General features: G+C 44.2%; 2 protein-coding genes across 4 annotated transcripts in view; one reads left to right on the forward strand and one right to left on the reverse strand.

The window, feature by feature from the left end:
* The window catches only part of Klhdc1 (kelch domain containing 1), a 95,250-nt gene extending 81,841 nt beyond the window's left edge, over positions 1-13,409 (forward strand). For 2 of the 3 annotated variants that reach the window (XM_039112250.2, XM_006240170.5), the window contains one exon: positions 12,193-13,409. In XM_039112250.2, the coding sequence (XP_038968178.1) occupies positions 12,193-12,379 (187 nt within the window). In that variant the 3' untranslated portion in view covers positions 12,380-13,409. The remainder of the gene's footprint in view (positions 1-12,192) is intronic. The other variant, NM_001414927.1, reaches the window with a different exon arrangement.
* On the reverse strand, positions 10,052-10,847 carry LOC102547663 (transcription factor BTF3-like). Its single transcript, XM_039113220.2, has one exon. The coding sequence runs from the start codon at positions 10,757-10,759 to the stop codon at positions 10,289-10,291; it is 471 nt and encodes a 156-aa protein (XP_038969148.1). The 5' UTR covers positions 10,760-10,847; the 3' UTR covers positions 10,052-10,288.
* Positions 13,410-17,358: the final 3,949 nt, after the last annotated feature.

The raw sequence follows: 17,358 nt of genomic DNA on the forward strand, positions 1-17,358 counted from the left end.
CACAAGAGGAAATCACAAAAGGATTATTGATATGTAATTTTTTTGAAACTTATATGTAACTCAACAATGCTCATCTATCATTCCTTCTACAAGCTCAGTGTAACCCCAAGTAGGAATCCTTCAGTCATTGATTAGCAGTGTTGAAGCAGGCCGAGTCTGCAGTAGCAAGGTTCTCCTTACGCTTAGCTGATGACAGTTTGCACCTACTAAGGAATATGTTAGTCTTGGTTTTGAAGTCTTGATCAGCTAGACTGGTTAATCATCTGTTCTATGTTCTTATACTTGTAATGTAATTGTTCACTCTTTATTAATAACCTTCCTATTTCATGATGTACACCAAAAACCTCATACCACATCCCTAGATCACAAGACCAATAAACTCAGGCCCAACCTGGAGTGAATGCCTTCTTTGATCTTTACCTTGTCCCAAGCTTGTTTTTGTTGCTGCTACAATTCTGTGCTTGCGATGCGTGAGAGCTCACTGTGCTCCTTTCTCTCACTCGTGCAACTCTTGCCAGTCTATGAGGAAGGGGCATGTTCTATTCTTGATTCTGGTTTAAACTTTCAACTATCCTAACATCTGAAAATTACCTAAATCAAGTCATTTCCTAAAGCTACTTAAATCGAATCAGGAATTCCATAAAACCATTAATTCATATAAATAGCATTATCTCAAGAGCCTTCATCTTCATGTTGATCGGTAAGAAACTTGCCCAACAGAGTGGCTCATCAGCCAGGAAGTGATTACACCAAGTGATGGGCAGTGAGGGTCTCCGGTGTCCACTCACACCAAGCCAAGTAAGGAAGGAGTATGGCAGCGACACACAGGAGAAAGCACAGGAGTAGCAAGAAGCGATCCTGGGAGGAAGTCTCTGGTGTCTTCCTGCACCAGAGCTCATCCACTGCAGTTGAGCAGGATGGGGGAGGGCTGTCTCCAGAGAGCCTACTTACCCGCTGTAGCTCCTCCTGCATGCCACCCACCAAAAAACATTTCCACACAGAAGCTAATGCCAATAAAGAGACAAGCTTATGGTGAGCTGTCAACTTTCTCAGTGATTGGGCTAGGATAAGCAGAAGTAAAAATAAGGTGGCCTGGAAACTGACTGAGGAGACCAGCACTGGACTACCATGCTGGGATAATACTCAGCTAATGCTAAACATATTTTGATATATCAAAATTTGAACAGAAGGGCTGAGGAGATGGCCCAGTCGGTAAAGTGCTTGCTGTGCAAAGATGAGGGCCTGAGTTTGGATCCACAGCACCCACGTAAAAAGCTGGGCACCACAGTAGGTGCTCAGAAACCCCAGCACTGGGCAGGTAGAGGCTGTCCAGTTCCTGGCTCTGGCTGCCCACCAGTCAGGATCAGTTAGAGACCCTATCTCAAAATTGTCATTGACCTCATCATCATCATCATCATCGCCACTACCACCACCACCATCACCACCATAATGTATGGTGGGAGCTGTAAAACACAAACTCCCATGCACAGGCACATACATATGAACATGTGCATACACATACAGCACATACTCATAAACAACAGCCTACACACATGCACACACATACACATCACATGTTTACAATATACACACTCAAGCACACACTTATGTGTGACAGAAACCTGCTGGCTTTACTGTGTGATGCTTACATCTGTGATTTGTTCATACTGCAGTCAATGGGATTATTTAAAATGTTAGATCAAGGCATTTATCACTGGCCATTTTAAAATGCTGGAAGAGAAGAAATATGAATAAGAGAAACATTGGAAGTCTCAGTAAGAACACATATATACATGTGTATATATATAATGGAGCAAATTATGTATGCTGTTTTATGTACTGTTTTATAATACATAGGTATTTCTATGTATGTATTCAGTAAAAGTCTATACCTGTTAGCAATGGCTATGTATATGGACGTGATTGACCAAACAAATGGTAGATATTTAGGATGTCTGCAATTTGGGGATGTTACAAAAACATAGGGATGAAGCATGCTTTTTGGAAAGCATGCAGATCCCCTCAGGAGTAATTCCTCTATAGAAGGAACATTGATAGGTCAGAGACGGCACTGTGGCGATTTCGGGTGGCTCCCACTGCCCTTGTTTGACCTCCATCCGTCTCTCTGCCTCACACTTGCTGTGCCCACTGTGACCTCCAGTTATATTTAAATCACTGACTGAATTGCACTTTCTCTAATAAAGCTAATCTTTCATCTCCAGGGCTTTGGGAATGTGGCTCTCTTCTGTGTTTGTCGAGGTCCGCCTGGGCAAGTTCCCCTGACTTGGGTTGCTTGTTTATTCTCTGACTGCTGTAAAGCCACTCAGAGCCCCAGGTCTTACATCACCCCAGGTTCCGCATTTCTGTCAGCCAACTGTTCATTTCCTTTGTGAGCTCCTGGGATGTTGGCCCAGGGTTTTTCTGTGCCCCTGAGACATGCCCACTGAGAGTTAGCTCTCATAGGCTGGCTCTTCTCTGCTTCCTGCTCTTTCTCCCCATGATAAGGGCACAGAAGCTGGGCCAGCTCTGTAGCAGTGCTGGGTATATACCTAGGATGAAATTCAAATTTCCCATAATTCTGTAACCTGAACATCTTATCTCTTATTTGGAGTTAGTAATAGAAAGGAAAAGCTTCCATAAAAATAAAAGGTAGATGTTTTTCTAGCACGGGGAGGCCCTAAATTCAGACCTAGGAGAATTATAGGGACATAAATGTCTTCAGAAGTACTGACTAAAGCAACCACAGGAGGCTGCTGGAGCAAGAGTGACTAGGGCTTGGTTTTCCAGCCCTGCAAACTGAAAAGAAAGAAAGAAATTCAGTCTTTTCTGTTTCTTTTAAAAGATCAGAAATGTTTCATTTTTATTTTATAATTATTTTTTGAAATTGTCAAAAACAAATTTAAACAAATTAAGGACAGAGAAAATAGAAAGTTAAAGCAAAAAATTAAAATGACAAAAATATACAAGTTTTATCATTTTTAAAGGCTCATTAATTTTTATTTTACATGTACAATTGTTTTATCTGCATGTATGGCTGTGTACCCCATACATGCCTGGTTCCCATGGAGGCTGTCAGATGCTGTGTTCCACCATGTGGAACCCAGGTCCTCTGGAAGAGCAGCCATTTTTCTATTCTTTGCTTTTTGCTTTGCTTTGTTTTTTTGTTTGGTTTTTTTTTTTCCCATCTTTATGAAATTGGGAATTTCTTATTTACGTTTCAATTGTTATTCCCTTTCCCAGTTTCTGGACCAACATCCCCCTAACCTCTCCTCCTCCCCTTCCTTATAGATGTTCCCCTCTCCATCCTCCCCCCATTACTGCCCTCCCCCCAACAATCACGTTCACTGGGGGTTCAGTCTTGGCAGGACCAAGGGCTTCCCCTTCCACTGGTGCTCTTACTAGGATATTCATTGCTACCTATGAGGTCAGAGTCCAGGGTCAGTCCATGTATAGTCTCTGGGTAGTGGCTTAGTCCTGGAAACTCTGGTTGGTTGGCATTGTTGTTCATATGGGGTCTTGAGTCCCTTCAAGCTCTTTCAGTCCTTTCTCTGATTCCTTCAACGGGGGTCCCGATCTCAGTTCAGTGGTTTGCTGCTGGCATTCGCCTATGTATTTGTTGTATTCTGGCTGTATCTCTCAGGAGAGATCTACATCTGGCTCCTGTCGGCCTGCACTTCTTTGCTTCATCCATCTTGTCTAATTGGATGGCTGTATATGTATGGGCCACATGTGAGAAGGCTCTGAATGGGCATTCCTTCTGCCTCTGTTCTAAACTTTGCCTCCCTATTCCCTCCCAAGGGTATTCTTGTTCCCCCTTTTTTTTTTTTAATTTAGAGAATACTTTATTAGTTTTTGTAATCAAACCCACGTATATAAGACCTTACATATTTAATACAGTGTGTTACCCCTGTACAAATGGAAAAAACTTAAGTTCAACATTTCTAGACCAATATGGCTGTTAATTTCTGTACAGTGCCAACTCAACACAGTAAACGGGGATACTTTTTTCGAAAGTTGACAGCACAGGTAAAGTTTCAAAAAATTCAAATTATATATCTGTATATATATATTTATATTTATATAAAAAGACCAATAATAGCAGTGTGTTATGCATCAACAGCAGCAACAGCTTTTCCAGGTTCTGCAGTCATCTGAACAAAACTGTAGAGACATCCAGCACACTCCATTAAAAAAAAAAAAGTAAAAAAACAAACCCGAGAAAACAGCACAGTTCTGTTACTCTTGTGGTACCTGGCACCATTTTTTTTTACATTAGCTTCTCAATCATCATCTGGAAAGAAAACATTCTGAGCAACATCATTAAAAACAGCTCTGATAAAGCACGGTCACTACTACGTATCATAAAGCAGGTACAAGCTATTTTACATCCACAGAGGTATGATACAGTACTGTCCTACATCTATAATACTAGAGGATACATTTAAAAGGCATTATTTGAGACTTGATTCTACTTTTCCAGCAGAGGGCCCAAAGGATGGTGTGACACAGCTTTGTAAAGAAACATACTCTAGACAGGATTTCCTTTCACTAGTGGCACAGTTCTAAGGATTCATTCTCTCCATGAATGTCAGCTAAAACCGTTATTAAAAAAATGAAATATCCCTAGAATAAAACCGTATAACCACCGGATTCACATGAAGATAACCTAGTGGAGACAAGCTGGACCTCACCTTACCAACAAGCTATCAAATCTGTTATGTTAAAACAGTGAGACCTCCAAGGAAGGAGATGCCAAGTAGTGCTTCAAAGCTTCGGACCACAATCAAACACAGCATCCTTTTCAACAGAAGCAGAAGCTCATCTGAATATGCTCATGGATGCTGACATCAACATTTAATTGTCTCCTTACTCATCCAGGAAGAGGGGGAGATCAGTTACTACTGTACTTTATTGTGTTCAACCAAATCACCATGTTACAAAAATAGCAAGCTGCCATAATAAAAAATAAGGCTCCTCTATCCAGCACCAGATAGCATCATTTTACTTTCAAGCCTAGAAATTGCACACTTGTATATAAACCAATCGAAGATGAGGATTGAGAGTTCATCTTGGTGGATTTTTCCTTTGATGAATATGAAGTGTCCTTCCTTATCTTTTTTGATGACTTTTAATTGAAAATTGATTTTATTTGATATTAGAATGGCTACTCCAGCTTGCTTCTTCTGACCATTTGCTTGGAAAGTTGTTTTCCAGCCTTTCACTCTGAGGTAGTGTCTGTCTTTGTCTCTGAGGTGTGTTTCCTGTAGGCAGCAGAATGCAGGGTCCTCATTGCGTATCCAGTTTGTTAATCTATGTCTTTTTATTAGGGAGTTGAGGCCATTGATGTTGAGAGATATTAAGGAATAGTGATTATTGCTTCCTGTTATATTCATATTTGGATGTGAGGTTATGTTTGTGTGCTTTCATTCTCTTTGTTTTGTTGCCAAGACGATTAGTTTCTTGCTTCTTCTAGGGTATAGCTTGCCTCCTTATGTTGGGCTTTACCCTTTATTATCCTTTGTAGTGCTGGATTTGTAGAAAGATATTGTGTAAATTTGGTTTTGTCATGGAATATCTTGGTTTCTCCATCTATGTTAATTGAGAGTTTTGCAGGATACAGTAACCTGGGCTGGCATTTGTGTTCTCTTAGGGTCTGTATGACCTCTGTCCAGGATCTTCTGGCCTTCATAGTTTCTGGCGAAAAGTCTGGTGTGATTCTGATAGGTCTGCCTTTATATGTTACTTGACCTTTTTCCCTTACTGCTTTTAATATTCTTTCTCTATTTTGTGCGTTTGGTGTTTTGACAATTATGTGACGGGAGGTGTTTCTTTTCTGGTCCAATCTATTTGGAGTTCTGTAGGCTTCTTGTATGCCTATGGGTATCTCTTTTTTTAGGTTAGGGAAGTTTTCTTCTATGATTTTGTTGAAGATATTTACTGGTCCTTTGAGCTGGGAGTCTTCACTCTCTTCTATACCTATTATCCTTAGGTTTGATCTTCTCATTGAGTCCTGGATTTCCTGTATGTTTTGGACCAGTAGCTTTTTCCGCTTTACATTATCTTTGACAGTTGAGTCAATGATTTCTATGGAATCTTCTGCTCCCGAGATTCTCTCTTCCATCTCTTGTATTCTGTTGGTGAAGCTTGTATCTACAGCTCCTTGTCTTTTCTTTTGATTTTCTATGTCCAGGGTTGTTTCCATGTGTTCTTTCTTGATTGCTTCTATTTCCATTTTTATTTCCTTCAACTGTTTGATTGTGTTTTCCTGGAATTCTTTCAGGGATTTTTGCGATTCCTCTCTGTAGGCTTCTACTTGTTCTCTAAGGGAGTTCTTTATGTCTTTCTTGAAGTCCTCCAGCATCATGATCAAATATGATTTTGAAACTAGATCTTGCTTTTCTGGTGTGTTTGGATATTCCGTGTTTGCTTTGGTGGGAGAATTGGGCTCCGATGATGCCATGTAGTCTTGGTTTCTGTTGCTTGGGTTCCTGCGCTTGCCTCTCGCCATCAGATTATCTCTAGTGTTACTTTGTTCTGCTATTTCTGACCGTGGCTAGACTGTCCTGTGTGTCAGGAGTGCTGTAGACCTGTTTTCCTGTTTTCTTTCAGCCAGTTATGGGGACAGAGTGTTCTGCTTTCGGGCGTGTAGTTTTTCCTCTCTACAGGTCTTCAGCTGTTCCTGTGGGCCTGTGTCTTGAGTTCACCAGGCAGGTTTCTTGCAGGGGAAAAGTTGGTCCTACCTGTGGTTCCAAGGCTCAAGTTTGCTCGTGGGGTACTGCCTAAGTCCTCTCCGCGGCGGCAGCAACTGGGAAGATCTGCACCGCTCTTTCCGGGAGCCTCCGTGCACCAGGGTTCCAGATGGCGTTTGGTGTTTTCCTCTGGCGTCTGGATGTGCACAGAGTGCAGTCTCTTCTGGTTTCCCAGGCGTGTCTGCCTCTCTGAAGGTTTAGCTCTCCCTCCCATGGGATTTGGGTGCAGAGAACTGTTTATCCGGTCTGTTTCCTTCAGGTTCCGGCGGTGTCTCAGGCGCAGGGATCCTGCCGCTCCTGGGCCCTCCCCTACGGGAACCCAGAGGCCTTATACAGTTGCCTCTTGGGCCAGGGATGTGGGCAGGGGTGGGCAGTGTTGGTGGTCTCCTCCGCTCTGCAGCCTCAGGAGTGCCCACCTGATCAGGCGGTGAGGTCTCTCTCCCACGGGGTCTGGGAGCAGAGAGCTGCTGCGGGCCGGGATCCGCGGGTGTGGGACTTCCGGCAAACACAGGAAGTGCCCGGTCCTAGAGGAATTTTGCCTCTGTGTGTCCTGAGTTTTCCAGGCAGGTTTCTTGCAGGGGAAAAGTTGGTCCTACCTGTGGTTCCAAGGCTCAAGTTTGCTCGTGGGGTACTGCCTAAGTCCTCTCCGCGGCGGCAGCAACTGGGAAGATCTGCACCGCTCTTTCCGGGAGCCTCCGTGCACCAGGGTTCCAGATGGTGTTTGGTGTTTTCCTCTGGCGTCTGGATGTGCACAGAGTGCAGTCTCTTCTGGTTTCCCAGGCGTGTCTGCCTCTCTGAAGGTTTAGCTCTCCCTCCCACGGGATTTGGGTGCAGAGAACTGTTTATCCGGTCTGTTTCCTTCAGGTTCCGGCGGTGTCTCAGGCGCAGGGATCCTGCCGCTCCTGGGCCCTCCCCTACGGGAACCCAGAGGCCTTATACAGTTGCCTCTTGGGCCAGGGATGTGGGCAGGGGTGGGCAGTGTTGGTGGTCTCCTCCGCTCTGCAGCCTCAGGAGTGCCCACCTGATCAGGCGGTGAGGTCTCTCTCCCACGGGGTTTGGGAGCAGAGAGCTGCTGCGGGCCGGGATCCGCGGGTGTGGGACTTCCGGCAAACACAGGAAGTGCCCGGTCCTAGAGGAATTTTGCCTCTGTGTGTCCTGAGTTTTCCAGGCAGGTTTCTTGCAGGGGAAAAGTTGGTCCTACCTGTGGTTCCAAGGCTCAAGTTTGCTCATGGGGTACTGCCTAAGTCCTCTCTGCGGCGTCAGCAACCGGGAAGATCTGCGCCGCTCTTTCCGGGAGCCTCCGTGCACCAGGGTTCCAGATGGCGTTTGGTGTTTTCCTCTGGCGTCTGGATGTGCACAGAGTGCAGTCTCTTCTGGTTTCCCAGGCGTGTCCGCCTCTCTGAAGGTTTAGCTCTCCCTCCCACGGGATTTGGGTGCAGAGAACTGTTTATCCGGTCTGTTTCCTTCAGGTTCCGGCGGTGTCTCAGGCGCAGGGATCCTGCCGCCCCTGGGCCCTCCCCTACGGGAACCCAGAGGCCTTATACAGTTGCCTCTTGGGCCAGGGATGTGGGCAGGGGTGGGCAGTGTTGGTGGTCTCCTCCGCTCTGCAGCCTCAGGAGTGCCCACCTGATCAGGCGGTGAGGTCTCTCTCCCATGGGGTTTGGGAGCAGAGAGCTGCTGCGGGCCGGGCTTCTTGTTCCCCTTTTAAAGAAGGAGCGAAGCATTCGCATTTTGGTCATCCTTCTTGAGTTTCATGTGTTCTGTGCATCTTGGATAATTCGAGCATTTGGTCTAATAGCCACTTATCAATGAGTGCATACCATGTGTGTTTTTCTGTGATTGGGTTACCTCACTCAAGATGATAGTTTCCAGTTCCATCCATTTGCCTATGAATTTCATAAAGTCATTGTTTTTGATAGCTGAGTATATTTCATTGTGTAGATGTACCACATTTTCTGTATCCATTCCTCTGTTGAAGGGCATCTGGGTTCTTTCCAGCTTCTGGCTATTATAAATAAGGCTGCTATGAACATAGTGGAGCATGTGTCTTTGTTATATGTTCGAGCATCTTTTGGGTATATGCCCAAGAGAGGTATAGCTGGGTCCTCAGGTAGTTCAATGTCCAATTTTCTGAGGAACCTCCAGACTGATTTCCAGAATGGTTGTACCAGTCTGCAATCCCACCAACAATGGAGGAGTGTTCCTCTTTCTCCACATCCTCGCCAGCATCTGCTGTCACCTGAGTTTTTGATCTTAGCCATTCTCACTGGTGTGAGGTGAAATCTCAGGGTTGTTTTGATTTGCATTTTCCTTATGCCTAAAGATGTTGAACATTTCTTTAGGTGCTTCTCAGCCATTCGGCATTCCTCAGCTGTGAATTCTTTGTTTAGCTCTGAATACCATTTTTAATAGGGTTATTTGTCTCCCTACAGTCTAACTTCTTGAGTTCTTTGTATATTTTGGATATTAGCCCTCTATCAGTTGTAGGATTGGTAAAGATCTTTTCCCAATCTGTTGGTTGCTGTTTTGTCCTAACAACAGTGTCCTTTGCCTTACAGAAGCTTTGCAGTTTTATGAGATCCCATTTGTCCATTCTTGGTCTTAGAGCATGAACCATTGGTGTTTTGTTCAGGAAATTTTCTCCAGTGCCCATGTGTTCCAGATGCTTCCCCACTTTTTCTTCTATTAGTTTGAGTGTATCTAGTATGATGTGGAGGTCCTTGATCCACTTGGAGTTAAGCTTTGTGTTTTTGAGACAGGGTTTCTCTGCATATCTCTTGCTGTCCTGGAACTTGATTTGAAAACTAGGCTGGCCTTGAACTCACAGAGCTCTGCCTGCCTCTGCCTCCGGAGCTGGTATTAAAGGTATGCATCACCACTGCCCCCCAGTTTCATAATGTTTAAGACTGACACATGTGACAGTTTGTGTCCTCCGGTGTAACATCTTGTACATACTTGGCAATGTCAGAACTCATATAGGAAAGGAAACCTACTCTTACATTGTTAAGTTTTAACTGTTTTTGAGAATTCATACACAAGTACACTGTATCTCTGTCAGCCCCTCCTCTCTCCCTTGTTTATAATCACTGACCAAGCAAGTTCTATGGTTCCCTGTAACTCACTTTCCTACTGATCTGCCCTTCTGTCTTTCATGTCTCCTCCTTTCTTCCTCTGAGGACCGAGTTTCACTTCAGCTTTTGGTTTTCTTTTGGGCTTCATGCGTGCTGGCAAGTGTTCTACTAGTCAGCCAGATCTCCAGCTCCCGAATCCTTTTTTTTTTTTTTTTTAACTAGGCAAAGAGTTTTATTAACCTTTTCCAAACTTTATTCCCAGGCGTCTTCAGCTTAATTTGCTGCAAAGAATGAATTAGGCTGAAAAGAGCTTCAGTGTCTGGGGGACTTGGGCTTAAAAATATTAGAGATCTAGATTTTATCAGATCCATAATAAACAAAATTTTTTTAAAAAGCAGTCATGATATAAAACAGCAGCTCCTATTGTAACTTCTGCCAAGTGTCACCTTCTTCAGAAGTTGCTTCAATTCAGTTTGCCTCGTTCTTAGAAGCTTCATCAAAATTCTCCACCAGATCTGGAACTTCATCCTCCTCCTCCTCTCCAATAGCAAGTGGTGCTTTTCCATCCACAGATTGTCTGGCCAGAGCTTCAGCCGGTTTCCTCAAACTGGTCAGACTGTCTGCGCCAAGCTGGTTGAGGATGCTGGGAAGCATTTCTGTCAGCTGCTTTGTCTCGACGTGGCCTGTAATGGGGAAGGTGTTTGCCGCCAGAGACGCCTGGACTTTAGGGTTGTTAAAGTGGGTCACTGTTCCTCGGTTTGTAAACACATTCACCTCTTCAATACCAGAGATACTGTTTACCCCCAACTTCTGTAAGGAGAACCGCAGTCTTTTATCGTCTGCCATGGCTGCTCTGTGAACCACCTTCTTTCTAGGAGCAGTTCCTGTCCCACCAATGAGCACTTGTGCCTGCAGTTTGGCGAGTTTTTCCTGGTTCATGATTGTTTCTTTCACCTTGTCGGAGTGGAAATGGGACCGCGTGGGGGACTAAGGTTCACGCTCAGGGGGTCTTGGGCAGACCAGCTGAGATAAGGCGCACACAGGTAGGGATGCAAGATAGCAGCTATCCCGAATCCTTTTAATTAAAGAGGATTATGTGTGATGATTTGCATTTTCTATTTCCTTGAATTTTTTTTTCTCTTTTCTTTTTTTTCGGAGCTGGGGACCAAACCCAGGGCCTTGTGCTCGCTAGGCAAGCGCTCTACCACTGAGCTAAATCCCCAACCCCTATTTCCTTGAATTTTGCTCTGTAGTGACAATTTTGGAGTTCTGGTTTTTTAAAAAACAAACAACACAGAAATATTAGAAGAATACAATTTCATTTTAATTCCAGGTGTAGGATGTGGGCTGCTTCAGACTGTCCACAGCAGCTGACTATGATTTGCCTCATACTCTAGCAGAGACATGCTTTTGCCAGCTGTAAATAGTTTCTGCAGTGGTGTGACACTTAGAATTCTGGGTACTTTTCAGAGGGTATAGAAATGCCTTATAGGTTGGTGGGTTGTTGTTTGGTTGCGATTTTTTAAGTAGTCATGTGCAAAGAAGAAACAAGAAGAAATTAGATATCCTGATGGTCAAAATCAAATTTGACCCAAGGAGCTTGATGTCCCTAATCAGCAGGAAGTAGTCAAAAGATAATGTTGCCCCCTTTCCCCTCTATTCTTTTTTCCTTCCTGTGTAGTGTTAGGGAGTGGAAGGGTGGAAGAAAAGGGATGGAGAAGGGTGGAAGAAGGAACCCCCAAAGTAGCAAACACTAGTTACATTGCTCAAATGTTGTTATCTAGAATTTTACACTGACTTTTGTGGAAATTAACTGAGAAGAAAACAAGAATACTTAGCTTGCCGGGCGCCGCAGCATGCTCCTGTAGCCGGGTATTGGGAGGCTAGCCTGAGAGAATCACCTTCAGTTTTAGGCCAGCCTGGGTTATAGAGTGAGTCCCTGATTCACAAGTGAGCAAACAAGGCTGGAGGTGGCTTGTTTGGAGAACTTGCTCTCCCTAGGAGCTGGCTTGGTGCTAGCATCCATGGCAGGGTCTCACCCCAGCTCCAGGAGACATGATGAACACTCTGGCCTCTGGGGTACTTGTTCTCTCATGGCATACATTCACACAGATGTACACACATGTAAATAACACAGCAAACTTGAAAACAACAAAATTAGTGCTTGAGATATGGCTTACCCATAAAAAACTAAGTTTTCCAACTACAAACAACCAAAACCACCAATCAAAATCATGCTTAAATTCACTGCGGAGGATTGGCTCTGAGCTGGAGTGCTTGGCTGACCTTCAGGCCATCCCTGATGTCAGGCTCCTGCTCAGCTCACACAGGTTGGGTCCAGAAGCTAACTCTTCTCTGTGCTTTATTGACAGGTCATGTCTTGACTGCATTGGGAAAAATGCGATCATTTTAAAAAGTCAAATATCTTTATTACCTCCTAAACTTCTGCAGCAAGTCTTCCAAAAAATAACATTTTGGACTGCAGCCAATTACCGAAAGGAGCAAAGAATCCAAAAGGGAGAGACAGAAAATAAGCAGCCTAGGGTCAGTAGCTGCTGAGCCCTCTGAGCCCAGTGTGTGAGCGTGTTTGCATCAGACCACACAGTCCACCTCTGCTGAAGTGAAGGCTGCCTTGCAGGATACAAGTGTTTGCCAATGTGATTCCATGGTACAAGATGTATGGAAATAAGACGTAGTTAAAGATTTATCTGTGTGTTTGTAAACTGATTTTCTTATAAAAGAATAAGTGTTCTTTCTGGGAATAAGTACAGTAACAACAGATCTTAACTCAGTGTGTACTCTTTTCTTGAGAGATTATACAGATTTGAAGAACAGACATTGCTCTAAGATCTTCAGAAATCTTGTAACACAACTGTGGATATAGATATGGAAATATTCCTAGTTAGCTTCCATATAAGATCACCTAAGTGGCTCCTTAAATAGCACCATCAGACCTTTCCCTCCACGTTGTTGAGCAGGCAAGCTCATTCAGCTACTTCAGGCTTTGCCCTGCTAGGACCACGTGGTGGAGGTTGGTTTGCCTACAGCTTTGAAATATTGGGGTGTGGGTTATTAGTAGCTTTGAGACATGTAAAATACACTTCGCCTTGGGAAACGTGTTCCTAACGTACTATGTGTAAGTGACGTGGCGTGGTAATCTGGTGTTTTTGACTCTGTGACCTCCCCGCACCCTGCTTGGGCTACCGTGCTCTACACACTTGATGCTGCTCCAGCACCAGCCATCCAGAAAGGGAGACCACACTGTTCCATTCCTCAAGATGGCACACAGCCATTTGAGACACCTTTCTTCATGTTGTTTGTCGTTTCCTGCCATTACAATTAATTACTAAAGGGTTCAATAGTATGACATTACCCCCTCACTGTTACTACGTAAGTTATTTCTAAACTTTAAAATGCTGGGAGAGTATATTTCTGTATTGTATATAGTTTATAGTGAGAATTGTACTTCATTAAACTGGAGATATATTTTATACACGCTGTATTTCGGGTGTGTAAAGCTTCTATTGATGTGTTGGAATTGTTTGTATTTACAATTTATTTATTGAACACAATAGAATTATTGCCTCACAGCTTCGTCAGTGTGGATCAGAGCTCATTTCAGTGTGGGGTTGGCAACAAGGCTCGGTGTGAAAGTGGACCCAGTGCCATCCCTGGCACCAGTGTGAGGAGGGAGGAGAGAGCTGATGCTATGAAGGTTGCTCTCTGACCTTCACATACTGTATGTGCCCAAACATACAGTGCACACACACAATAATGTCAAGTGAATAAAACTTACACCTTTCAGTGTGGATTTTTAATTTTTTTCTTATCATTTTTAGTCTATATAACAGATTTGGAAAATGAATTTCATAAATTCTTGGGGGAAATTATTAGTATGAACTTAAACATCAGCATTTTATAATTAAGAATACATACACATGGGGTTGGGGATTTAGCTCAGTGGTACAGCGCTTGCCTAGCAACCTGGGTTCAGTCCCCAGCTCCAAAAAAAGAGAAAGAAAACGTACACACATACACACACATAATTAGCCCATAAAAAGGCAGAACACTATGGCGTGGAGGATGTGGGTCACAGATGGACCCCAGTTTGCACCTCATTACAGACAATAAACAGGAGGAACTGGGGCTCAGTAACACATTCAGAAGCACACCACAGTAGTGCACCCCGAAAAGCTGGGTCCTGCTTCCTGAGCTTCCCCCTGGTTCCCATGGATGCCAAAAGTATCACCGCTGTCTAATGGCAAAGTCTTCCTCCAGGAACCGAGTGGCCTCCATCGTAAACCTTACTAGTCTATCCCTAGCCCAGCGGCTCATGACTATCAAGTGCATTGTTTCCTGGAGTCTCTTAACAGTGATACGATCCTCAGGAGCTCCATTTCAAAGTCTGACACTCATCTTCGGGCTTTGGGGATGTCTAAGCATCATCCCTGTGGATCTAGCTTACAGCAGAGGAGACAGACCTTGGACCTGGAGTTGGAGCATGCCCAACTTCTAGGGTATCTCTGTTCCATACCTTGGAATCTTTAAGTGACCTGTAGTGAATTAACTTTTTTTTGTATTATCTTTATGAGTGTGGCGGTTTGAATGAAAATGGCTCCCCTAGGCCCATAGGGAGTGGCACTGTTAAGAGGTGTGGCCTTGTTGGAGGAAGCGTGTCACTAGGGGTGGGCGTTGAGGTTTCAGATGCTCAAGCCAGGCCCAGTGTCTGTCTCTCCGTTCCTTCTGCCCACTGATTTGGATGTAGGCCTCTCAGTTCCCTCTCCAGCATCATGTCTGCCTGCGTACCATCATGCTTCTTGCTATAATGGACTAAACCTCTGAACTGTTAGAATAGAGCCCCAATTAAATAAATGTTTTCCTTTGTACGAGCTACCATGGTCATGGTGTCTCTTCCCAGCAATAAAATTCAACTGAGAAAATGAGGAAAATCTTTTTCTTTACACTTATTTATTTATTGAGGTGATGATAGAGGTGGTACATGAAGAGGTCAGAGAGGCACACACAAACACTAAATACAATTTTCGAAATTAAATAATAAAGCCAATTGAAAGCTAGCATTAATCTAAAATTCTCATTTAACCCATTGAAATGTAGCAATGAACCCAGCTATGTATTAACACAGGACTTCTTTTTTCCTTATTCTTTGTTTTGGAGGCAGGGTCTCTACATAACCCTGACTGTCCTTGAACTCACTATGTGCATAGATCAAGTAGGCCTCAAATTCAAGGGGTATACCATCACCCAGCCAACATAGGACTTTTTTTTTTTTAATGAAAAATAACCTTAGGCTGGAGAAATGGCTCAGTGGTTAAGAGCACTGACTGCTCTTCCAGAGGTCATGAGTTCATTTCCCAGCAACCACATGGTGGCTCACAACCATCTGTAATGGAATCAATCCTATGCCATCTTCTGGTGTGTCTGAAGACAGCTACAGTGTATTCATATGAATAAAAATAAATATTTTTAAAAAATAACCTTGTTTCCAAAATCAAAATTCAGAACAGCAATGGTTCTGTTTTGTGGTTTTTATGAGTATACTTGATAAAAGACAGCTAGGTTGTTTAGCTTGCTCCACATTCGATGTATTATATGGTTTTTTTTTTTTTTTCTTTTTTTCGGAGCTGGGGACCGAACCCAGGGCCTTGCGCTTGCTAGGCAAGCGCTCTACCACTGAGCTAAATCCCCAACCCCCGTATTATATGTTTTTAAAGTACATTATTGTGTTCGTGTGCTGTGCGTGTGCTGTGTGTGCTGTGTGAGTGCATGTGCGTGTGCTGTGCGTGTGCATGTGCGTGTGTGTGTGTGTGTGTGTGTGTGTGTGTGTGTGTGTGTGCTGCAGCTAGTTCTCTCCTACCATATGGGTCCTGGTGATCAAGTTTAGGTTATCAGAGCTGGTAGCTTTCTGTAATGGTCTCTGTATGCTGCAGATGAGCTTTTTGATAAGGAGTGAAAGCTAGGTTTGTCTTTGGGTATAAGGGTAAGTATTTAGGAATTACGCTTGTTTTGAAATGTGGTCATGGCGTGTTCTCTTCTAATATACACGAGCTCACTAACCACAAATAGTTGGCTAGGTTTCCAGTACCGAGCACTATCTTCCTCCTATTAATTTGGCCTCAAATTCCATTAAGCAGCTGTTGGCTACCAAGAAGATATGAATGTCGCGGTTGTGCCTTTAAGGAAGTCTTGCCATCCCTGTCTTTGGTGTAGTCAGCACAGCTGGGCAGGACTCCTGAGTGCTTCCCTCCCTTAGTGGCTTGTCCAGCACCTTCTGGTACCATGAAAGCTTGTCCTTGGGGAGGAGACTTTGAGTGAGATCCAGCTTGAATCCTCTCAGTCCTGAAGGGCATAGAAAACAGGCAGTACCCTCTTGTGGGAACAGGACAGAGGATAGAGGGTAAGAGGCGACAGACTCACGTGATGAATCCTAGGAATCAGACTCAGGACACCAGCATCAGGGTGCAGATCTGAATTTATTGCCCAACCCATAGGTTTATGAACAGTGTTCAAGCCAATCCCAAGGCCCTAAATCCTCGGCCAATCATATCTCGCTACATCAGCACTGTGCCCCAATGAAAGCCCTGCCTAATGAGGTAACTCAGAAGGGGGCAGGGCGTATCACCTGTGAGGACTTCTGTGAAGATGGGGTGGGTAGAGGGGAGAAACCACCGCCCTGGCCTCAGTTCCTTTTTGCTGTCTCACCAGTGTTCCGGGAGCCATCTTAGTTCTAAGGTCATGTATAGCAGATCAGGACTCTTCGAGGTGACACAGGAACCTGTGGATTTAGGGCTAACAAACAGGTGACACAGCAGGTCCTCATAAAACTAAAAAGCTTCCATACAGCTAAGGAAACAAAGAAGTGAAGGGGAGCCCAGAGAGAGGGACAACCGTGCCAACCATGTATCTGTCACTAACATTCCTTCTCTGGTGGAGATGCAAAGCAACGTCCACGTCTACACTTCCCAAGGTCCCAACCACAAACCGAGGCACGATTCTGATAAATTTCCCTCTCAAGAACTTCATTACGGAGTCTAGGCGAGGGGTTACTGAGATGAGGAGACATTCATCCCCCAAACGGCCACACCTAAAAAGCCTACGGGAGGGATGAGGATTTCTGTTCCTCTCTGTAACCACAGATGGAGCTCCGGAAGTCTTCTCTAGTTCCTTACACTACAGCCCCTGCCCCAGGCCATGTGCAGAGTGGTCAGGTGGTGGGAGTATCTCATGCCCAGCTCCTCAATTCCATTCAGGGGGTGTAAACCATCAGTCAAGCAGCCCAAGTGGGATGATCTTTTGTAAGGTGGGGTACAGCTGAACTCCCCCAGATGACAGTTGCTTGGCTCTGACACATCTGACAGAGGGTTAATAGTCAGAATATATAAAGTCAAGGAGCAAAGAATAGAGAAAACAACCCAATTAAGATGGGCTATAGATCTGAAGAGGAAATAAAACAGCCAAGAAATATCTCAAAAAGTAGCAATTAGAGAAATGCAAATTAAAACAATGTTGAGATTTGATCT

The sequence above is a fragment of the Rattus norvegicus genome, chromosome 6 (assembly GCF_036323735.1).
Source record: "Rattus norvegicus strain BN/NHsdMcwi chromosome 6, GRCr8, whole genome shotgun sequence".
NCBI lineage: Eukaryota > Metazoa > Chordata > Mammalia > Rodentia > Muridae > Rattus > Rattus norvegicus.

Coding starts and splice junctions, on each gene's coding strand:
- LOC102547663 (XM_039113220.2), bottom strand. CDS start 10,759: ATGAACCAGGAAAAACTCGCCAAACTGCAGGCACAAGTGCTCATTGGT.